This window comes from Mytilus edulis, chromosome 10 (assembly GCF_963676685.1).
Source record: "Mytilus edulis chromosome 10, xbMytEdul2.2, whole genome shotgun sequence".
Taxonomy (NCBI): Eukaryota; Metazoa; Mollusca; class Bivalvia; order Mytilida; family Mytilidae; genus Mytilus; species Mytilus edulis.
In genome coordinates, this window is record NC_092353.1 from 64,162,334 (window position 1) to 64,187,367 (window position 25,034).

Below are 25,034 nucleotides of genomic sequence, written 5' to 3' on the forward strand. Positions count from 1 at the left end.
TAGTATTACAACTTTTTCAATAAAACCGTATTCTACATTTGCAAGACCTATCCCCCCCCCCTCAGTAAAATAAGAGAATGAAAAAAGTGGTTAACAACAGTCACAAATGACAACCAATCATCTAGACTGAAATTAGGTAAGAATAGGATTAATTATGTGTGAGTGTTGTGGTACTCTAACAAGTTCGAGAGGCGATTTTTTTTTAGTGTTCCTAGCGTAATAGAATTAGGCTTTGGATTCAATGATTCTGTATTACATTGTATAATAGATCGAATTTATTCGTTCAGTGTATATCCATTCGTGTTAATATGTCTTTTGATTGAGTTAAGCCATTTCAATTGATGCTTTAAAGTGTGTCTTTCTATGCTGTGATGTTACTCTATTATTTCAGATCAGGGTAAAGGTTGGTACCTATTAAAACTTTTAAAACTGCTGCATTTGTTAGCACCTGTCCTACGTCAGGAATCTGATGTTCAGTAGTTGTCGTTTGTTGATGCGTTTACGTATTCCCGATAGTTCATAGGTGTTTTTCGTTTTTTTTAAAGATTAGACAGTTGGTTATCCCGTTTGAATGATTTGAAACTAGTCATTTTGGGGGCCCTTTATAGCTTGCTGTTCGGTGTGAGCCAAGGCTCCGTGTTGAAGAACGTACTTTGCATGACCTGTAATGGAAAATACTTTTACAAACTGTGACTTGGATGGAGAGTTGTCTCATTGGCACTCGTACCACATCTTCTTATATATATATTTAGATAACTTTAAAATACTATATATTATAAAAAAAAAATATATAGTCTTGTGTTATTTAGGGAGCTACCATTTGATTTTTATGGGGGGGCTAGGATGAAATTTGAAAAAAATAGGCAGGACAGGAGTTTTGAGTAAAAAAAAAAGGCAGGATGAGACACTTGCAAAAAAAAAAAAAGTCAGGACGACAATTTAGATTAAAAAAAGTCAGGATAAACTAAAAAAAAAAAAGGCAGGACCGAACAGAGTGAAAAATAAAAAGGCAGGACAGAGATTACAGCTAAAAAAAAATGCAGGACAACATTTTTCATCCTAGCCCCCCCCCCCCCCCCCCCCCCCCCCATAAAAATCAAATGGTAGCTCCCTTAGTGGAACGTCAAGGGCAGCGTGCATGTAGTTAATATATCCATCCTACCAAAGGACTAATATTGAATGAAGTATCGCACAGTAATTCCAGCGCAAAACAAGCTTGTTGCATACAATGATGTCACATTATAAAACTGTGACATTACAATACAATCTTAAATATATAGATCCTTATTTATAAACAAAAAGTATGATTGGGCATGAAAGGGATCAAAATCAAAAGCTGGTCTTTGGAAGGTTTTTTTCATAAATGATATAGCTAAAAACTGACATAAACATAAAAGGGGTATAATAAGTTTTCCCTGTAATTGTTTTACTTAGGGGGTCAACATTCGAAAGTTAGAGTAGCATTAATGAATGCATGTGACAATTAATCTACTGCAAACGCATACAATCATAAATTTTAATGAATAAAATTTTGAACAAATTAAAATACTTTAAAGTTTCAAATCTGTAAAAGAAATGTATTTATTCTATTTGCAACCATACTTTTAATACGTTATTATCTGACAATCACTACCAAAAATTGTAGTTAACAATAGCAGGTAACTTTTTGAACCCTGACCGACAGGTGTTTTATAAAGGCCAACGACGGTTGGGTACAACACCCAGCTGACATCACCTTTAACACTTCACTGAACTTTCTCTAGACAAAGAATGATATAAATGAAGGAAAAAACTGTAAGAAAAACGTCTTAAACTTTTGACAAAAAATGACGAAATGAAATCCTTTTATTTTATGTTTGTACTTACAGCAGGGTGTATAAAGCTTTGTAAAGGTGAGTAAAAACTTAATAATTAATTGATGTCGTACTTTTTGAAATATAACCACGTCAAGTTGACTTTGGCATGTATGGTAATTTTGAAACGGTTGTTGTTTACTGACATGACAGTCAGGAGAATGCATGGTTATGTCAGTTCTAACTTGTGCCTTCAATATATAAAAAATGTCATGTGTCGACTGTTCGAGATGAAAAAAAAAGTGATTATTTTTTAAGACTCCATGATGGTCTTAATTCAATAAATAGACTAAACCTGTGGCACTCGACGCAAATCTGTTGATGCAATCTATTTTCGAAATTGTAGAGTTTTCAGAAAAAAATATTCAAAACTGCCAAATCTACATTCTTCTCTTTGGTCGGGTTGTTGTCACACTCTCCAAATGTTTTTACTTTTGTACAAAATCATTGCATGATTTTTTGGAGGCAACTTATATTTACTTATACTTATACACTCTGTTTTGATGAGGATTTTTTGTTTAGGTCAATATACCACCATTTCCAAAATCCTCCTGTTCAGTCCCCAGACAGTCAAATGGTCATCCCGGCCGTATTTCAATATTGATTTGTTAACGATCTCACAATGATATAAAATGAAATATTTCTCACAAAAGTGACCCGACTTGACCGATATTCACTTAGTACATGAAAATAGCATTTGTGGTAACTATAGAATTATAGTAAAATTAGTATAAAGAGGGAAGATTTTACATATGATTTCACATATATTTCAGGGATTACAGAATTTCGATGTACAAATAAAAATTCAAGTGAAGCACAAAAAGTTGCTTTGAAGTGCCCTCCAAATTTATATATTAATGTAAAGGAGGCGCTGTATGGGAGAAACCAGTGGGATGACTGTCAGTATTTTGTGGGCGACTGTACAGAAGTATTTAATGTTGACGACCAGTGTTGTGGTAGAAATGACTGTAGTTTAGTTGTAAGGAAGATTTATTCTATAAAGTGTTTGGCTTATGTATCCTTCTTCAGAATCATCTACGAATGTGAAACAGGTATAATGATTTATATACAACAAATATCTTTTAAACTTGTTAAATGTAATGAGGGGATAGACACCACTGATTTGAAGTCTTTAGATTATAACATTCTATTTAAAAAATATGCATATATATTTTCTAGCACGCACATTAATAATTTTAATGTTTGAAATTTAATTGTTTTTATAAAGAGAAACAGTGATGTTCTAATCGTCTTTGAAACACTGAATTACTGTAATAAAGATGAAAAGAATTTATATTTTTGATCATGTTTGTTTTGTCAATGTATTTGCCATAACCAAAATTGGTTTTTGTCTGTTTTGCAAATAAAGAATATATTTATGTTGTATATTTATTTAAACGTTCACATCTTTCCGTCGGAATTCAATATCATGATTTTGGTTTCTTCTGTTTTGTTTCGTGGCAAAAGACACCACAAATTTAGAAATCAAACATACTTAAAGTGTCATTGAAGTGGGCAATGCTCGATAAAATGTGTGCCTGTTTTACAGAAAAAATCTAAAGTAGACGTAAACTCGCAGAATATAGGTCCACATGATGTCACTTATTGGTGCTTTCATTATAATAATTACATGTGCTGTCATAACTATATCCTTTCCAATACAAAGACACAACTCTTCAAAAGCGACCAATGATTTTATTCAACATTAATGCCTCATTCACACGTACATTGAATTGAATGAGAACCGAATTTGCCAATAGCGATCACACGACATTCTTTTTTTTTTTTATTAATTCGAATCGAATTCGAATTGGCTAATTCGGATTAGTTGAGGTATATGCATACAGTCGAATTAAACTATGATGTGGACATTTTCTAAATCGTTATTCACATTAAGTTATAATTAATTTAATTGATAATGCGAATTAAAACTTAAGTTGGGACAGTAAAACGAATTTGATGCGCATTTCAATTCGTATTCGAATTTACGTTCGGAATAGAATGATAAACTGAATTACAAGATATTAGCTAATTTTTTTTTCTGTAATTAGCACATATTTGGATTATTGTAAAATAATCATGTATTTAAAGTTAACTACATAATTTTATATTTCTTGCAAGCTGAGGAATCAACATGTAGTGTAAATGGAAACAATATCCAAGAATCAGGAAAAGACAGAGAGCAATCGAACGGACTTTCTCCTACGTTTCCTGATTTTGTAGGTCCAACATCAGACTCGACAGCTGTATCAAAAGGTAGTTTGTTTTCTAAACTTGAGCGCATCAATGTGTTAAATGTACAACGACCCATTAAAGAAATATTAGACAATGAATCAAATGACAATTCATTTTTGGAAAACAGTATACAGTTAACAATTATATATTAATATGAAACCTAAAATTAAAAAAGTTGAAACTGGTTACTGAAATGGCATGCACAGTTCCAAATCTTTAAGCAAGTACACCATTATAGCCATTGTTTACTGCGACACATTAAGTAGATGTTTCTGAATCTTGATCGACAATACTCATCCGACAACTGTGTCTACAATAACTACCTTTCTACAACTAAACAGTCGGGTTTTCCTTGCCCTAGTGAGTGGTCATCTGTTTTGTAGCTGGAGTGGTAGTTTCATTCATCCTGCATTCCAGCAATTAGTCTCCAATGTAACAATAACTTCTTTTTTTATTGTTATATTTCAATGTAACCGTAGCCAGTGCCATGAAATTAATATAGTTTCAATAGTCACAATTTGGTTTTACAATATGAAATGAATGAAATATTTAATTGTAGATGTTTTTATCATTGCTGGTTCTGCTGTTACAGTGGCTGTTCTATTGGCAGCTATTATAGCAGCGATATTTTTACTAAGGAAATACCAATGGTATGTATTCACGAATATACTGTGACCCTCAAGCTATTTTCATTTTAAGAAAATACCAATAGTATGTATTCACGAATGTACTGTTACCCTCAAGCGATTTTCATTCTAAGGAAAAACCAATGGTATGTATTCACGAATGTACTGTTACCCTCAAGCGATTTTCATTCTAAGAAAATACCAATGGTATGTATTCACGAATGTACTGTTACCCTCAAGCGATTTTCATTCTAAGGAAATACCAATTGGTATGTATTCACGAATGTGCTGTTACCCTCAAGCTATTTTCATTCTAAGAAAATACCAATGGTATGTATTCACGAATGTACTGTTACCCTCAAGCGATTTTCATTCTAAGAAAATACCAATGGTATGTATTCACGAATGTACTGTTACCCTCAAGCGATTTTCATTTTAAGAAAAAACCAATGGTATGTATTCACGAATGTACTGTTACCCTCAAGCGATTTTCATTCAAAGGAAATACCAATTGGTATGTATTCACGAATGTACTGTTACCCTCAAGCGATTTTCATTCTAAGAAAATACCAATGGTATGTATTCACGAATGTATTGTTACCCTCAAGCGATTTTCATTCTAAGGAAATACCAATTGGTATGTATTCACGAATGTACTGTTACCCTCAATCGATTTTCATTCTAAGGAAATACCAATGGTATGTATTCACGAATGTGTTGTTACCCTCAAGCGATTTTCATTCTAAGGAAATACCAATTGGTTTGTATTCACGAATGTGCTGTTACCCTCAAGCGATTTTCATTCTAAGGAAATACCAATTGGTATGTATTCACGAATGTACTGTTACCATCAAGCGACTATTTTCCGAAGGAAATGCCAATTGTATGATTTCACGAATTTAATGTTACTCTGGTAAATATATTTCTAATAGAATACTAATGGTATGTTTTCACGAATGTAATGTTACTCTAGTGAATATATTTCTGATGAAACACTTATGGTATGTATTCACGAATTTAATGTTACTTTAGTAAATTCATTTCTTATGGAATACCAATGGTATGTTTTCACGAATTTAATGTTACTCTAGTGAATATATTTCTGATGAAACACTAATGGTATATTTTCACGAGTGAACTGTTTCCTCAAGTGATTTTCCTTCTTGTAAACTCTAATTTACCATTAGCCTCTGTGATCGTATTTCTAACATTTCATTGTATATTTTTACGAATTTTTTTATGAAATACCATTGTTAATTAAGATACAATATATGATATGATTGCCAATGAGACAACTCTCCACAACAGATCAAATGATAACAATATAGGTCACTGGACAGCCTTCAACAATGAGAAAATCCCATACTGCATAGTCAGCTATAAAAAGACCCAAAATGACAAATGTGTAACAATTCAAACGAGAATAATATTAGCCTAATCAATTGTATGCACTGTTGCCCTGCTGTAATCTTTGTTTTCTTCTTCTTCTTAAGAAATTATATGCATTCATGCGGGTACACACAGACACTGCCTTAGTTTAATATGTATACTGAGATATCTTATAATCTTTACAAGATATCTCAAGTTATAAACTATACAAGATATCTTATAAACTATATGAGATATCTGATAAACTTAGTATGTAATTTTTCTAAAACTAAGGTTGCAACTCCCCCAGTTAAGGGCATACAATACAGTTACGATCCCATGTTGATTTTTTTACGAGAATTTACATACCAGCTATTTTTCACCTACACTGTTCAAATATGTAATAAAAAATATACCTCCATGTGCTACTTTCAGAGATAAAATAGGTAGAAATTTTAGACATTTTCTCTTAATTTCGTTTTTTTGTGGACATTTCAAACTCTGGATAGACACATCTAGCTTTTTTATTTCAACAGATACACAAGCAGGTTTTTGTAAAAAAATTATGAAAATCTTTTTAACATAAATATGCTCTTAGTATGTACAACAGTTCTTTGCAAATGGTAAGTTTTTAATAAAGTTTCTAGATTTTAGAAAAAAAGCATTTTTTGCAGTATATTTATCAAATTTGAAGAATTTGATGCCCCATCCGCACTATCATTTTCTATATTCAGTGGACCGCGAAAAAGGGATAAAATCTCTAATTTGACATTAAAATTAGAAAGGTCATATCATAGGGAACAAGTTTACTAAGTTTCAAGTTGATCCGAATTCAACATCATCAAAAACTACCTCGACCAAAAACTTTAACCAAAACTTTAACCTGAAACGGGATAGACGGACGGACGCACAGACCAGAAAACATAATGACCATAAATGGGTCATAAAAACAAAAAGGCTTATTCTAAAAAAACATGAGTTGTTTCTTTGACAGTACAAGCATATTCAAGACAAGACCTTGCAAATGTGATATGAATGTGAATCCTGTTATTCACTAAACCAACACAACAAGCTGATTTTTATTCATAATGTAACAGTTCAAATTTTGGAAGACATGCCCTCCACCAAGACTCATATTTCTGGCCTTGAACTGTTCAATATTTGCTATTACTCCTAATTGCCACTACCCAAGACATGTATTTAGTGAAAAGGCAGCAAAGAGTTTGATACATCATAATTAAAATTATTTTTAACTACTTTTCACGTTTTGACTTATCCCATTAACATTTATCATTTATAATTAAAAGAAAGAGGTCTCTGTGATCTCAAGTGATCAAGACTAGAAAAACTGTATTTAAGATTCATTCCAAAAACTGAAAAAAATATAATCATTTAAACACTTTAAAAATACACTAATGTGCTCATTGCCTTGAAATTGAGAGGATGAAGGACAAATGATTGAAGAAACTGAAACAGAATAAATCATATAGCTGAATAACTTAATATACAGTTGAAAAAAATACTCTAAGTCACTTGATTTAATTTCTTATCTTAAGTGGGGTTTTTCTTTCAGTCACCAGCTTTACTTCCTGTAAAATTAAATGTAGTAACTACTTATACAATTTGTTTATCTCTATCAGGCATGGTGAAAAGCAGTGTCTTCTGGAGATATTTGTGGGACTATGTAAGCGTCATCCTCCAGATGGATGTGAATATCCGACAGAAACAAATATCAACATAAAAGATAAAAGTTCATCAAACAAGATTCAACAGGTTATCACCATAGAAACCATAACAATTGCTGGCACAATAAACAAAGACAACAAAGTGAATAGTCCAAGACCTGTCAATCAACAACTAAATATCGATAACAGCATACACACATGTGAGAAAACAAACCCACACAATACTAACTTGGGTATAACTAATGATCCTGTATATAATGAAAAAGGTCAAAATGTGAAAATCGACAATATTTGTTATGACAATCAATCAATCCATGGAATACATTCAGTAAATTCAACAGCAGAAGGTATATTTACTGATGTGTAACATCAGACCAATTACCATTGGAATAGCCTGATGACAGCATAATTTGATACATAGAGATTAATTCATGGCCTTTTCCATATCAGCCTGGGTATCATCCCGAGACCCCCATATCAGCCCAAGAAGGAGTCGATGTGCTGATATGGGTCGAGGGATGATACCCAGGCTGATATGGAAAAGGCCATGTATTAATCGCTTTATCATATACTTACGACAATAGTTTTATGTATGGCAAATAAACAAATGCAATAACTAAAACAGTCAAACACTTTATAAAGAAGTTAAATTATGAACCAAATACAATAATTGACCAACAACAGCATTACTACCTCCATATATATTTATGGTAACAATTCCTGAAGAGGCATTTTGAAACATTGACAATTTGGAAGAGTTTTATGATCATTATTACTCCATGTTTGTTGTACTATAAAATGATTCATAATTTTCAATGGCATTGTTAGCAAGTACTTAACTATCCCCTCAAAAGTTCCCATAAATTTTGACGTCGTCATAAAAAATATCTGACGTCACAATGGAAAAGTAAACAACCAATACCTGAAACACCGGAAGTAACTTGTACGAGATGCACCTGATATGGGTTATCAGCCCGGATGAGAATTTATGGCTTGTGTATTTCCGCTCATTACACATATACAAAAGCTATCATATCAATGCTAAGTATATAATAAAATCGATTAAATATGTACATTATGTTATCTTTGACTTATTACGGTATGTCAATTATGCTTGGTGTCCAGTTTGCTGAAGGGCTCAGTATTGAAATCAAGACATTTATTTACTTCTTGTCATTGGTATTGATCCAAAGAACTGATGCCTTAATCATGTTAATCAAAGACTCAGAGTAAAAAAGAATCAGATTGAACTAATGTGAACAAGCTAACTACATGTTTATAATTATTCTCTATGTACTTTCTTGTGTCTGTAGCTGCTCCTTTTAAATATTTTATTACAGCTTGCCTCTTCTTGTGTCATGTTTTTGTGCTTGAAGATAAATCTAAACACCATCACATACTATACAGAATATTTGAGTTTGTGTTGGTTTGATTATCAAATAGACATTACTTGCTATTTAATTCAAAGCATATATTTATAGTTAAATAATTCAAACAAGAAAGTTAACTGTTTGATTTATGTTCCAAAATTTGAAATTGGCTTAAATTTACCTTTTATGTCCAATATCTAAAATGTAAATACATTTATAAGGTTAGTATAAAAAAAAGAAGATGTGGTATGATTGGCAATGAGACAACTGTCCACAAGAGACCAAAATGACACAGAAATTAACAACTATAGTATAGGTCACCCTACAGCCTTCAACAATGAGCAAAGCCCATACCGCATAATCAGCTATTAGATTCAGTATATCCAAGCACACCAAGAATTTTATTTATTTATTTATTAATGGACAAGTTTAGAAGGGGTTCTCTTTATATTTGAAGTATAAAAAGTGGAAAACTGATATTCTCGACTGACGGTCGGATGAATAGACAGAGGAAAAGAGTGTAACCCCAAAGTTCCCTTCGTCTATGTTGAGAGGGAACTGAAAAGACACTTAATACAGATTTGAGAGTACTCCCAGTTACTGACAGCTAGTTCAAAGCCAATAACAACTAATAACAGATTCCTGTAACTAAGACTATGTCTGTCTTTGGGCAAGACCTTGTCAGTGGTTGTTTCAAATGGTAAAGTTCTTTTTAATTTGGTTTTGGTGCAGATCTTTGATAATTTTGTTTTAACTTATAGTCCAGTCAATCTAGCATAAATTTGACCCTAACCTTGAGGTAATTGCAACAGAAGATTTGTTAGTTTTAATCTTTAGAATTATACCCCAAAAATACACAGAAAAAAGTCCCATAATATCTTACTTGAGGAAAACTAAAAAAATGTGATTTTAAAATTCCTATGGAGATTTGCATTGCTATGGGAGATAACTCTGCAAAATAGTCAGAAATATCAATAAAAATTGATACAAAGTATAATTTTACTGCTTCTATTCAAAGCATGTATTGATTCATGATATTTTAGCGGTCTTTAGAGTATAACAAACAACTCTAAAGGTGTTTTCATTTATTTTATCAAGCTATAATCTAGATCTCGTAATTCATTAGTTGACCATTTATTGAATTTTTCAACATGTCAAGGTAAAGAATCTCAAATTTAATGAAAATATTTAATATAAAAAAGAAGATGTTGTATGATTGCCAATGAGACAACTATCCACAAAAGACCAAAATGACACAGATATTAACAACTATAGGTCACCGTACGGCCTTCAACAATGAGCAAAGCCCATACTGCATAGTCAGCTGTAATAGGCCCTGATAAGACAATGTAAAACAATTAAAACGAGAAAACTAACGGGCCTTATTTATGTAAAAAAATGAACGAAAAACAAATATGCAACACATAAACAAACGACAACCACTGAATGACAGGCTCCTGACTTGGGACAGGCACATACATAGATAATGTGGCGGGGTTAAACATGTTAGCAGGATCCCAACCCTCCCCCTAACCTTGGACAGTGGTATAACAGTACAACATAAGAAAGCATGTATTCTTCTTTTTGTGGTTTAAAGTTTCTTTTAACAAGGTAGATGCTGAACAAATATAAACAATACCAAATATTCACATTATTTTTTCAAAATGGTCACAAAGCCATAAATTTGCAATTTCTTTTATGAAAAATGTGCAACAAAAAAAAATACCCACAACACTTTGGTTTTGTACATTTCATGAGCAGAAGATTATATAATATAGACAAATACAAACTTATAACCCTCTCAAATATCATATTTTACATGAAGTTTAAGAAAATCAACCAAAAACTGACCCAAAAAAAACTTATTTTGGCAGAGTTTTCTCCCTTTCCAATGTTAATTTCCATAAGAAATTAAAAATTTTGATTTTGAGTTTTCCTCAAGTTAGATTTTATGGGACTTTTTTCTGTGTATATTTGGGGCTTAATGCTATAGATTAGAACTAAAACATTTTTTGTTGCAATTAGTATAAGTTCAAATTTAGTTTGACTGGACAATTCTTCACAACTTTTTTGACTTGACACTTTTGAACTTAAAATATTGTTTAGAAATCTGTTGTACTTTGACCTCTATATGTCTTAGTTAAGATGTTGGGTTGCTGTCTCATTTATGTATGCCCAACATATTACTTTGTCATACATGTATAGCCATTTAATCTTGACAATAAAGCTTACTACACACTCTTTCTACCCATTATTGTTGTATGTTTATAAAATGTCACAGACATATACATATAAAAATTATTTCTTATATGATATCAATAGAACAAGATTCAATTTATTACAAAAGATACGAAAGTAATACCTATCCATACACATATATGTTTTTTCTCAATACCTTTGCCATGTATTTGGTTATTTTTGCACTAAATTTAGTAATTGTTTAAAATATTGGACTGGATAAAATTGATAAATTATTAAAGTAATCTGCCTGAGAAATATAAGAATCTATCTTAATAACATCCTCTTTTATATTTATTAAGATTTAAATTGTTTAAATGTGGAAAATGAATTCAATATCAGGAGGCTATACATGTCTTCAAATCTTTGAATAATTTGGTTTCTAAATTTTAAATCAATGAACAATATGGTCTCTAAAGTTTTACAAGAAAATATTCATTTTGCTCATAATAAAATATTATTTTTCATTCAGCTGATGGAAAACTATTACATTTTCCAAAGCCTTAATTTGGATGAGGAATTTTTTTTATTATTTTAGCCCCCCTAATACTAAATACATGTAGCTGACCATTTAAGATAAAAATGTGTAAAGATATTGTATGCCTTCTTCAATGAAAGCTATTCCATAAGTGAATAACTAGAAATTATGTTAATAAACTGAAAAATTAGTGGTATTTTTTCTTTCTTTAGATTCAAAACTATCAAAAGAGATGATTATGTTTGTCTAGAAATCTTTCATATGACTAGGCGATTATGTTTGTCTAGAAATCTTTCATATGACTAGGCGATTATGTTTGTCTAGAAATCTTTCATATGACTAGGCGATTATGTTTGTCTAGAAATCTTTCATATGACTAGGCGATTATGTTTGTCTAGAAATCTTTCATATGACTAGGCAGATTAACTAATATATAAAAAGAACACAAAGCATTCACATTGATAGTTAACAGTCATCTAAATTATCACATCCAGAAATATGAAAGACTTTTATGTGACAATCATCAGACATTTTCTACTGTTTTATAAAGACCATCCAGAAAAATGAAAAAAATAATCATTAGAAGTACTGTTCCATAAAGATTATAATCAGAAAAATGAAAGACTAATTTATGACATCCATGAGAAGCTTTGATCATCTATTGTCTAAGCCTGTAGCACAAGGTAAACCAACATAGCACAGCTAGTTGTCATGGCAATAACATGAAGAAACAAAACAAACTTCATGGCACCACTTTCCTGTCAAAAAAAGAGATTGTATTAATATTCAAATATTAAAGAATCCAAAAGTATTATTAGCATTCTTTTTCAGATTTAAAACACATTGATATGTTTTTTACTTGTTTATGATTATTCCGTTTTGGACTTTTTACATATTGGTGCATTTCATTTTTATGCTTTTTAGTTAATAATCAAAATAAGGTGCTTCTCAAATTCAGCAATGAAATAATACCTGTAGATATGACAAATTATATTTCTCCTTGTGAAAGTCGCAAAAATAAATTCCGTGCGAAAGTAAGTTGGTTTACAGTAATACATTGAAAACTAGCTTTAGAAATTATATAAACATAATTGTTAAATGCTTCAGACATGATGCATCTATTATCTAGGTCATTATTACAGGTGTGAAATATAAAGATGCATATATGGATGTAAGATAGAGTAGTTAAAATGATATTCATGATACTTGTTTACAGATGTAGATATGAATAAAAATATGAAGTATTCACTGACACAGTTACATAACAATGCAAGGACAATAATGGTGTCAAAAGTCATATGTCAGACTCTCAAGTAGTCCTCAAGCCTCTGGCATTTGTTAGTCTTGTATTATTTTTAATTTTAGTTTCTTGTGTATAATTTGGAGTTTAGTATGGTGCTCATTATCACTGAACTAGTATATATATTTTTTTAGGGGCCAGCTGAAGGACGCCTCCAGGTGCTTGACTTTCTAGCTGTATTGAAGACCTATTGGTGACCTTCTGCTGTTGTTTGTTCTATGGTCGGGTTGTTGTCTCTTTGACACATTCCCCATTTTTATTCTCAATTTTATCAGACTATCAAAAAATCTGCTATCAACACATATTCCTGATGAAAAAAAAACCCAAAGATATAAAAATATCAATCTCTGATTGGAATCTACACTTAGGGCATAAAACAACAAGAAGTAATTGTAACAGGATGCCGTTACAAAGTCTCCCAAACAAAGCTCCCATAACTCGCCATTTATATGGTCCCATGTTCATTTGATTTGATTTTTTGTCCAATACAAGAATATATATGGCTTACAGGTGGGGAACTCCACCATTTACAAGTATTCAAACAGGAGGGGGTGGTGGTAACCCCCAGAGACTTTACCTACATTTCATTTGATTTGTTTTATTGTCCCATACAAGAATATATGTGGTTTAGGGGTGGGGATGTTGACCGTTCACAAGTTTTCAAACAAGAGGGGGTGGGGTGACCCCCTCGGGACTTCCCTTTTATTTCATTTCATTTGTTTTATAGTCCCCTACAAGAATAAATATGGTTTAGGGGTGGGGATCTGGACCGTTTACAAGATAATGGTACATTCTCAAATTGAACGGGGTGGGGGTGACCCCCAGGAACTTCTATTTAATTTCATTTGATTAGTTTTATTGTCCAATACAAGAATATATATGGTTTAGGGGTGGGGATGTTGACCGTTTACAAGTTTTCAAACAAGAGGGGGTGGGGTGAGCCCCTAGGGACATCACTTTTATTTCATTTCATTTGTTTTATTGTCCCCTACAAGAATATATATGGTTTAGGGGTGGGGATCTGGACTGTTTACAAGATAATAGCACATTCTCAAATTGAACGGGGTGGGGATGACCCCCGGGCTCATCACTTTTATTTCATTTCATTTGTTTTATTGTCCCCTACAAGAATATATATGGTTTAGGGGTGGGGATCTGGACTGTTTACAAGATAATAGCACATTCTCAAATTGAACGGGGTGGGGATGACGACCGGTGGACTTCCCTTTAATTTCATTTGATTTGTTTTATCGTCCCATTCAAGAATATATATGGTTTAGGGGTGGGGATCTGGACTGTTTACAAGATAAAAGCATATTCTCAAATTGAAGGGGGTGGGGATGACCCCCAAGGGACTCCCCCTATATTTCATGTGATTTGTTTTATTGTCCTATAATCATTTCTGAAGACTGCATGTATCTATCACTTACAGTTTTTAAGTTATATTCATTTGAAAATTTTAGAAAATAAAATCCCATAGGGTTCTATAGTAAACCCCTCCCTCCTTTCTACCCCCCAAAATACCCCTTAATAGACCCCAATGCACAAACGAAACATTGATGGCTCACCTAGACATGTTAGTCTAACATATTGTAAAATCCTAAGTAAATCTGACAAGCCGTTTAGGAGAACCCCTGCGGACAAGTTCATTTTTAAAGTGGCGGAAGAAGAAGAAGAGAAAGAAGAGGAAGAAGAGGAAGAATAATAAAAATAATTAAAAACCAATTGTTCAGAGGTTCAGAGAACAATTGAAGGTCTTTCCACCAGTTAATATCTATTTTAATATTAAAATATTAAAATCAGTCTAAAATGTCAGTTCATATGGCTTTATGATGTATAGATATGAATTTAAAGCAAAGGTCAAAATCTAGAACGTCAAATTAACCTATGACCTTGACCTCAATTTGAAGGTCCCAAACTGAGGATCTCAAATCAAAAGACCCTAGGTCTCTAATATGTATGGTTAATAAGTTATATCACTTTACACATAATTTTAGATATCATAGAGGCAAAAAATCCCATTCATTGTCTATGCACCCTTTCAACTAAAATTATTTAGTTACGACATGTTGCAACTAACAATTTAGTCAAAATAATTTGTCGATATCTTATACGGTTTCTGGAAATGAGTGGAAATAAGCCTAATTCAAAAATTAAAATATGACCTTGACCTTTGACCTTGACCTAATTTTCATTTTTTTGGACCAAGGACCTCAAATCAAAAGATCCTAGGTCTCTATCATTAATCTGATGTACAGTAGTTGTCGTTTGTTTATGTAATATATACGTGTTTCTCGTTTCTCGTTTTGTTTATATAGATTAGACCGTTGGTTTTCCCGTTTGAATGGTTTTACACTAGTAATTTTGGGGCCCTTTATAGCTTGTTGTTCGGTGTGAGCCAAGGCTCCGTGTTGAAGGCCGTACTTTAACCTATAATGGTTTACTTTTTAAATTGTTATTTGTATGGAGAGTTGTCTCATTGGCACTCACACCACATCTTCCTATATCTATGGTGTTCCAGTTTAAAACACATTTCAAAATTTCAAATACAAAAAGGGAAATAACTCTCATATGGAGCGTTCATATTGCTTCGGTCGAAATTGGACAAATCATGCGAAGGATATAACGAGCAATTTTATAAAATATATTTGTCGTAATCTTTTACGGTTGCGAAGGAGTTGTGATCACAAGGAAAACAGTGTTTGGGGAGATAACTCCTACAAAGAAAAGTATTCGGTTACACAGGGTAAATTTCAAAAACGCATAAACTGTTCGATACCATATACCAAATATTTAAGCGACATATTGCGAAACAAATGTTTATCGCAAGAACAAAATTTGGCGGAAGAAAAAAAAAAAATAATCAGAAGAAAAACAATAGGTCTTTCCACAGAAAAGTGGAAAGACCTAATAAGAACTGACCAAAAACAATAAGTCTCCAAACTTTGTTTGGGAGACTTAAAAATACAAAGATATAAAAATATCAACCTCTAATGAGATTCCATACCTAGGGCATACACAATACCAAAATACTTGTTAAGCAATTTTTTTAATTACTCCCCCTTTTATACTACATTGTTGTATCTATATCAAGAAGATGTCAAAGTATACTGACTGTATGGATGTGATGTTATACATGCATGGACTCTACACATGGGAATATAGGAAATAATTGATGACATATTATCTACACACTAAGTAAACATAAACTGATGATGCGCTACTACTTACATTTTGTTTTTCCTTTTCTGAAGCAGAAAGATTGAAAACTTTTTCATCTGAAAATAACAAAAACTGTCATTTGGAAACATTTCAGACATGGCTTATAAAACATGCGCCTCTGACTTTTACCTCATTGTCATCCAGTGTCCTTTATAAACTGATAAAAAATTATCACATTTTTCAATGAAGAACCATTTAAGGTTTACTTTCACAAATGTCCGCATAGTTCTATGTTTTATGTTTTAAAACTTATATTATAAGTCATTGAACGAACAATGAGTCCATTTTCTGTAGAAAAAAGATAAGAAAATGCATTTTCATAAGAAATATAACTTTGGGCGAAGTTTTGCTGTGCATATATTTTCAGCATTTTAACAGGCTTCTTATTAATCTATTGTCCTTTATGAGCTATATGTAACCTTTAAAAAAAGACTTTTATTAAAATTTAATTTTGCAATTTGTGCAATTGTGAAATATAATAATAAATTAAAATATAATACATTTGCAATAAGTTTTGACCTCAAAAGTACAAATAATCTTAAGTTATGACCTTAAAGTAACCAGTGAGTGATATTTTAAAGAATAGAACTAATTACCTGGAGTATTTGGTTGTTGTGAAAGACGAGCTAGGAAAAATTCTATAACAACAAATGCAATAGCATACTCTATCAAAATGTAATTTGCAGTACTATCTACATTAGCTTTAGATATATTCACTCCAAATCCAACTGTTATAGCTGAAAAAAGAACATATTCAAATTATTTTTTACTATCCTATTACAAATTAACATGTTAGGAGGCAATTACATCACAATTTGTACAGTGCTCAATTCATGCAAATGATGATCTTTTATTGGCTAAAAGATGTTTCATTTCTTCTTATGTTTTCATTTTGTATGAAAACAGCCAATGCCATAAGATAGCAGCCCATGTCACAAACTTTCACAATTCATGTAAAATGTGATGGACACTTGCTTTCATTTTGCATAAATTTTAAAAAATTAACAATATTATATGTATCTGTTTCTGGAATGTTACTATGCAGAAATGGAAATATAAAACAAGAAGATGTGGAATGATTGCCAATGACACAACTCTCGACAAGAGACGAAATGACACAGAAATTAACAACTATAGGTCACTGTACGGCCTTCAACAATGGACAAAGCCTATACTGCATAGTCAGCTATAAAAGGCCCCGAAATGACAATGTAAAACAATTCAAACAAGAAAACAAACGGTCTAATTTATGTACAAAACTAGAGGCTCTAAAGAGCCTGTGTCTCTCACCTTGGTCTATGTGAATGTTAAACAATGGACACAGATGGATTCATGACAAAATTGTGTTTTGGTGATGGTGATGTGTTGGAGATCTTAGTTTACTAAACATTCTAGCTGCTTACAATTATCTCTATCTATAACAGTAGTTTCTGTGGAAAATGTTATTGAAAATCTACAAATTTTATGAAAATTGTTAAAAATTGACTATGAAGGGCAAAAACTCCTTAGGGGCCTGGGGGTTAATTGACTATTTTGGTCATGGTGACTTATTTTTAGTTCTTACTTTGCTGTACATTATTGCTGTTTACAGTTTATCTCTATCTATAATAATATTCAAGATAATAACAAAAAAACAGCAAAATTTCCTCAAAATTACCAATTAAGGGGCAGCAACCTAACAACCCATTATTCAATTCATCTGAAAATTCCAGGGCAGATAGATCGTGACCTGATCAACAATTTCACTTCCTGTCAGATTTGCTCTTAATGCTTTGGTTTTTGAGTTATAAGCCAAAAACTGCATTTTACCCCCATGTTCTATTTTTAGCCATGGCGGCCATCTTGGTTTGTTGGCCGAGTTACCGGACACACTTTTTAAACTAGATACCCCAATGATGATCATGGCCAAGTTTGGTTCAATTTGGCCCAGTAGTTTCAGAGGAGAAGATTTTTGTAAAAGATTACTAAGATTTACGAAAAATGGTTAAAAATTGGCTATAAAGGGCAACAACTCCTAAAGTGGTCAACTGACCATTTCAGTCATGTTGACTTATTTGTAAATCTTACTTTGCTGAACATTATTGCTGTTTATAGTTTATCTCTATCTATAATAATATTCAAGATAATAACCAAAAAGAGCAAAATTTCCTTAAAATTACTAATTCAGGGCCAGCAACCCAACAACGGGTTGTCTGATTCATCTGAAAATTTCAGGGCAGATAGATCTTGAACTGATAAACAATTTTATCCCATGTCAGATTTGCTCTAAATGCTTTGGGTTTTGAGTTATAAGCATAAAACTGCATTTTACCCCATGTTCTATTTTTAGCTATGGCGGCCATCTTGGTTTGATGGCCGGGTCACCGGACACATTTTTCATACTACTAACCCAAAAGATGATTGTGGCCAAGTTTGGATTAATTTGGCCCAGTAGTTTCAGAGAAGAAGATTTTTGTAAAATATTACTAAGATTTACGAAAAATGGTTAAAAATTTACTATAAAGGGCAATAACTCCTAAAGGGGTCAACTGACCATTTCAGTCATGTTGCCTTATTTGTAAATCTTACTTTGTTGAACATTATTGCTGTTTACTGTTTATCTCTATCTATAATAATATTCAAGATAATAACCAAAAACAGCAAAATTTCCTTAAAATTACTAATTCAGGGGCAGCAACCCAACAACGGGTTATCCGATTCAGCTGAAAATTTCAGGGCAGATAGAAACAATTCTACCCCATGTCAGATTTGCTCTAAATGCTTTGGTTTTTGAGTTATAAGCCAAAAACTGCATTTTACGCCTATGTTCTATTTTTAGCCATGGCGGCCATTTTGGATGGATGGCCGGGTCACCAGACACATTTTTTAAACTAAATACCCCAATGATGATTGTGGCCAAGTTTGGTTTAGTTTCAGAGAAGAAGATTTTTGTAAAATATTACTAAGATTTACGAAAAATGGTTAAAAATTTAATTTGGCCCAGTAGTTTCAGAGGAGAAGATTTTTGTAAAAATTAACGATGACGACGACGGACGACGACAGACGACGGACGCCAAGTGAAGAGAAAAGCTCACTTGGCCTTAAGCATCTTAAGGATGTCAGAGTAAGTGAATATGTTGGTATGAATCTGAGTGTTGTTTTTGTCCCTTCCTAAAACAAGATTTTTATATGGTAATTTAACTGAATAGTGAATGAAAATTATTTCACCAGAAAGTGACATAGTCTCATCATAATTTGAACACCTTATTATTTGGAAATGGAGAGAATATCATTTGCAACTGTCAATGCTGACAGCTTTATCACTGACAGAAACAGGAAAACATAAGTCTTGTCTTCTATTAAGTTGGTGCAGGATGAAAATAATATCTCCTATCTACTTATATGTAATATAAGTATTGTTTATACAAACAGAAAAGCCATTTCAGTTTACAAGTAATTAATTTTATGATAAAGATGCTGACATCATGGATGCAATTAATTAACATACACAGACCACTTGTTATATCTTGAGGTTAATTAGTCTAACATTTGACACTTTGAAGTTACAATTGGAATCTCACTAGGAGGCACACTAATCTTTTCTTAATCAGATACATGTCACAAACAATCACTGTAGGAGAGGAAAGCAAAATATGATACCAGATCTCTTTAATACTGATTACACAATAAATAGTATATTACTTGAGGGTCAGTAGGTCAGTCTCCTCCCCCTGGATGTTAGATGTACCCAATCTGTGTGTAAAACCAATTGCATGGTCTTTGTATAATCAGTTTCTTGGTTCATAGCAGCCTGACTAGTTGATGGAGTTTTACAGTGCTTTTATTCAATTTACCTCCCACCTTCCCCTTCCTAACACCTTCAATATTGTTTCATGACTAGAGAAACAACTCAGCTTAAACTAGTGATATATATTTTTCTTTATTTCAGTTTTTCCTTAATGGAATTTAATCACTGGTCATTTCTAAAATTTCATTCATCCCCAAGCATTTCGGGGACAAATTTTATCAAATTTATTCCACTGCCAGTTTGATAGACCCCTGCTACTTCACTAGTACATGGGCTATCCCCCAGGCAGACCCTTGCACTACCTGGCTGCCGATGAGACACCTAGTCTCATCACCTAAGTGGAGAACCCTCGCTTCACATTCCCCGGCTGGCGCCATTGTCGGGCAGGCAGGTTCTTCCTTACACTGAAGGTTGCAAGCTGACTTGCTCAGGCAGGAACTCAAAATTCTGTTTGTATGCTGAGTGTTTCTCAAGGGCCAAAATTAAATGATTTTTTAATAAATATTATTATTTATTCTAACTGTCTTTCTGCTTTAAGCCAGTATGATTTGATGAGACTATGTTTTGGTTTACACACAGAAACCCCTTATATTTGCCTTGTTTTCAGTTTGTTTTGGAGCAGTTATTTGGTCTTTTTTGCTCATTTATGTGGGCTAGCTATCAAATTGCCATGCTGACTTTAATTGAGATTTGCTATATCAGGATCCCTCAACAGTTACACAAACAAAAGATTACACAACCTCCTACTGAAACTACAGCAATAATATTTCCACTATGAGACTACAAGAAATATATATAAGAGTCTACAAGAAAATACAATAGAACATTACAAGAAAATACAATATGAGACCACAAGAAAATACAATATGAGATAGCAGAATACAAACACCTTTGAAGTTTTGTATAAAATATATTAAAGGTAAACCAGATGCTCCTCAGGGCACAGCTTTATACGACCGCAGAGTTCAAACCCTGAACAGTTGGGGCAAGTATGGACACAACATTCAAGCTTGATACAGCTCTGAATTTGGAATGTGATTAAATAGTTGACACAACATAGGTTTCTGACAAAGAATGAATGTGGTCTAAGAACTTAAACTTAAAAAACTTAAAATTTTTAAATTGGACATTTACCTATTATGGTCCAATATCCAAAATCTAAATACATGGTTAGATTCAGCATATCAAAGAACCCCAAGAATTCAATTTTTGATGAAATCAAATAAAGTTCAATTTTGGACCCCGTTTTTAACCAACTTGAAACTGGGCCCATAATAAAAAATCGAAGTACAGTAAAACCTGTATAAACCGGCCGGCTATGGGACTATGAAAAAGGGCCGGTGTGGACAGTGAGCCGGTTTATTCAGGTTTCCGTTTTGACCGGAAGTTAATGACTTGTGACGAAACGACATTTTGCATGTAAAAGTTCTCTCTGATTGTAACTTATATCTGATAAATTAAAATACTTTCACTTCGTTTTTCATTGTTTGCATTTACATCATAATGCTCGCGTTGTTTGGATTGTAAGACGAGAGTTTCGATTTACTCCCATGATCAATAATTTAAAATGTTGGAATGGCCGATTAAAAAGCCAGAATATTATCAAAAGTAATTTCATCACTTTCGAAACGTTGTCGTACAGTGTACAATATCCATTGATTGTTGTCATCCGGGTGTTTTTCATTATTAAGGTTATTTGTTTAGGGGTTCAGAACAGGGAACCCAAGATTTTGAAATCACGATGTGAATTTCTTACTCCGGGATTCAATTTTGTTTATCCAAGTTAAAACGTAAGTTCAATCCAAGATATATTCGGTGTGTCTTTTCGTTTAATTGACACGTTTATAATGTTACAATAAATAATACAGCTCACTACTGTACGATTGTAGGTTCACAGTTTGACACCTGACTAATCAATTATCATGAAAAACCATATTGTATAAAAAAAAAATATGTTTTGATTGCACATCGATCATTGCAATTAATTAGTCAAACCAGTTTTGACAGGTAATAATTAATGTAATTAAGAGTATTGGGACTTCATAATTAGACCGGAATTCGGAATACACAGGGTCCGGTTTACAAAGGGTATTTTAACAAAGACTTTAAATGGAAAAATATGGGACTTTCATTTTCGGCCGGAATGGACAGGAAACCGGTTTATTCAGGGTCCGGTTTATTCAGGTTTGACTGTACATGTTTAGATTCAGCATATCAAAGAAACCCAAGTATTCAATTTTTGTTGAAATCAAACAAAGTTTAATTTTGGACCTTGATTTGAACCAACTTGAAAACTGGGCCCATAATCAAAAATCTAAGTAAGTACATGTTTAGATTTAGCATATCAAGAACTCCAAGAATTCAATTTTTGTTAAAATCAAACTAAGTTTAATTTTGGACCCTTTGGACCTTAATGTAGACCAATTTGAAAACAGGACCAAACTTTAAGAATCTACATACACAGTTAGATTTGGCATATCAATTAACCCCAATTATTCAATTTTTGAAGAAATCAAACAAAGTTTAATTTTGGACCCTTTTGGCCCATAATTCCTAAACTGTTGGGACCAAAACTCCCAAAATCAATCCCAACCTTCCTTTTATGGTCATAAACCTTGTGTTTAAATTTCATAGCTTTCTATTTACTTATACTAAAGTTATGGTGCAAAAACCAAGAAAAATGCTTATTTGGGCCCCTTTTTGGCCCCTAATTCCTAAACTGTTGGGACCAAACTCCCAAATTCAATCCCAACCTTCCTTTCGAGTTCATAAACCTTGTGTTTATATTTCATAGATTTCTATTTACTTATACTAAAGTTATTGTGCGAAAACCAAGAAAAATGCTTATTTGGGCCCTTTTTTGGCCCCTTATTCCTAAACTGTTGGGACCAAACTCCCAAAATCAATCTCAACCTTCCTTTTAATAAACTTATACTTAAGTTATGGTGCGAAAACCAAGAAAAATGCTTATTTGGGTCCTTTTTTGGCCCCTAATTCCTAAAATGTTGGGACCAAACTCCCAAAATCAATCCCAACCTTCCTTTTGTGTTCATAAACCTTGTGTTTAAATTTCATAGATTTCTATTTACTTATACTAAAGTTATGGTGTGAAAACCTAGAAAAATGCTTATTTGGGCCCTTTTTTGGCCCCTAATTCCTAAACTGTTTGGACAAAAACTCCCAAAATCAATCCCAACCTTCCTTTTTGTGGTCATAAACCTTGTGTTTAAATTTCATAGATTTCTATTAACTTAAACTAAAGTTACAGTGCAAAAAACCAATGTGTCTTTGGACGATGACGATGACGCCAACGTCGTACCAATATATGACTGCAAAATTTTTTGCGGTCATATAAAATGTTATATAAATGACTAGCAATTAAATTGTTACCTCCAACTATATGTGCACTTGTTCCAACTATTGAATGAAACCAGTTAAATAAAGGCCTGTGTTCATGGTCTGGTGCACAACGAAACATTGCAATTATTGGCTGGAAAAGAAAGTAACTGTTACATAAAAAATATGACAATGTGCCAAAAACTGTACTGAAGTAACCTGAATAACAAATTGCACATTAATGTCTGGGTGGATGAAACATATATCAAGTAAGATTATTTCAATGCTATATTTGTTTTTCATCTATTGCTGTCAAATAAATCAGGCAGTTGCTTCTGAATTAAGGATTTTAAAGTCTACTATACAATACAAGTTTTGCTGAATGTTGAATGCCATATGGCGACCTTTGGATAGCTCATTGGCAATTCTACTGCATTACACTTTTTATATATGAAAGCCCTGGTTTTACAATATTTTTTTCCTCCAAAAAAGAATATGATACGAAATTTTTAGAAAGTTATGCACAAAGTCTTTTACAATAATTTAAAAATAAATCTTTTAAAATGTTGTGCCATTTTGTGCTAAAGTTTGATCCCTCCTTTTGTAAATCATTATATACTTCAAACTGGACACAATTAACGAACAAAGATTTCATTAAGAATTACAGGTAATGAATAAATCTGAAAAATCAACATTCCTAAGGACTTAGATATGACACTGCAGGATTTAATATGTTTGATACATATGGTATATTAATAAACATGATATAACAGACAACCATACACTTCAAAATATTCATCACCAATTGATAAGAATAAGGCTATATATGTTCATGGTATGTTAAAATGCATGATTATGAGGAGTATTTCAGAATTAATATTACATAATTTATATACCTACATTTAAAAGTGCAAGTGAAAAAACAACTATTCCAAGTATAGGATGATAGTTAACATAACTCTTGTCTCCTATTTCTGTTAACTGAAAAATAAAATCATAATAGAAGTCCTACAATGCATAAGAATTCCACATCTACAATTTATTCCTATGTAATTCACATAAAAATATTTTTTTTCTAAAATATTATTCTGACAGTTTTTGTTGAAATTTTACAAACCAGATAATGAAAAAAAGTTCTTAATTTTATTTTTATTTGGTAATTGGTTGTGTTTCCACCTGATGTAAACCCATTTATAATTATTTAGGGTTTGATTTAAGTTGAAATATCCTAACAATAAATAAGAATCCAATTGTTCTCTGAAACAACTTAAAATCAAATTTGACCAAATAAACATTGTAATAGTTGATAATAAACAGCTGTGCCATGAGCGCATGATAAGCCCATCGACTTGTGTGGAAGTTTTATGCAATAATCATAAATAGTTTCTGAGAAAGTTTTAAGCAATAACCATATATTGTTTTTGAAATATGTCGGGAGATGTGAAACCACCCTCCCCCAACCTCTTTTTCTTTTTACAAAAAACTAAATATTACCAAAATAAGATTTTGAATCAAAATCAAAAAGTATTCAGATCT

At 32.4% G+C, this 25,034-nt stretch overlaps 2 protein-coding genes across 2 annotated transcripts in view; one reads left to right on the plus strand and one right to left on the minus strand.

Annotated features, from left to right (window-relative positions):
- The first annotated feature begins 1,767 nt into the window (after window positions 1-1,767).
- LOC139492242 (uncharacterized) lies at window positions 1,768-8,264 on the plus strand. The gene is made up of 5 exons (XM_071280429.1): window positions 1,768-1,892; window positions 2,627-2,905; window positions 3,975-4,109; window positions 4,648-4,738; window positions 7,723-8,264. Exons 1-5 carry the CDS (start codon window positions 1,835-1,837, stop codon window positions 8,132-8,134), a joined length of 975 nt encoding a protein of 324 aa, XP_071136530.1. The 5' UTR covers window positions 1,768-1,834; the 3' UTR covers window positions 8,135-8,264.
- A 3,174-nt stretch (window positions 8,265-11,438) lies between these two features.
- Window positions 11,439-25,034, minus strand: part of LOC139492241 (uncharacterized) — a 97,846-nt gene continuing 84,250 nt past the window's right edge. Inside the window, exons 36-40 of the mRNA XM_071280428.1 lie at window positions 24,399-24,479; window positions 23,553-23,652; window positions 16,972-17,112; window positions 16,385-16,431; window positions 11,439-12,611 (exon numbers count right to left, since the gene is read on the minus strand). Of these exons, the coding sequence (XP_071136529.1) occupies window positions 12,519-12,611; window positions 16,385-16,431; window positions 16,972-17,112; window positions 23,553-23,652; window positions 24,399-24,479 (462 nt within the window). The 3' untranslated portion in view covers window positions 11,439-12,518. The remainder of the gene's footprint in view (window positions 12,612-16,384; window positions 16,432-16,971; window positions 17,113-23,552; window positions 23,653-24,398; window positions 24,480-25,034) is intronic.

Coding starts and splice junctions, on each gene's coding strand:
- LOC139492242 (XM_071280429.1), top strand. CDS start 1,835: ATGAAATCCTTTTATTTTATGTTTGTACTTACAGCAGGGTGTATAAAG. Junction 2,906..3,974: donor CATCTACGAATGTGAAACAG/GTATAATGATTT, acceptor ATTTCTTGCAAG/CTGAGGAATCAACATGTAGT. Junction 4,110..4,647: donor CTCGACAGCTGTATCAAAAG/GTAGTTTGTTTT, acceptor ATTTAATTGTAG/ATGTTTTTATCATTGCTGGT.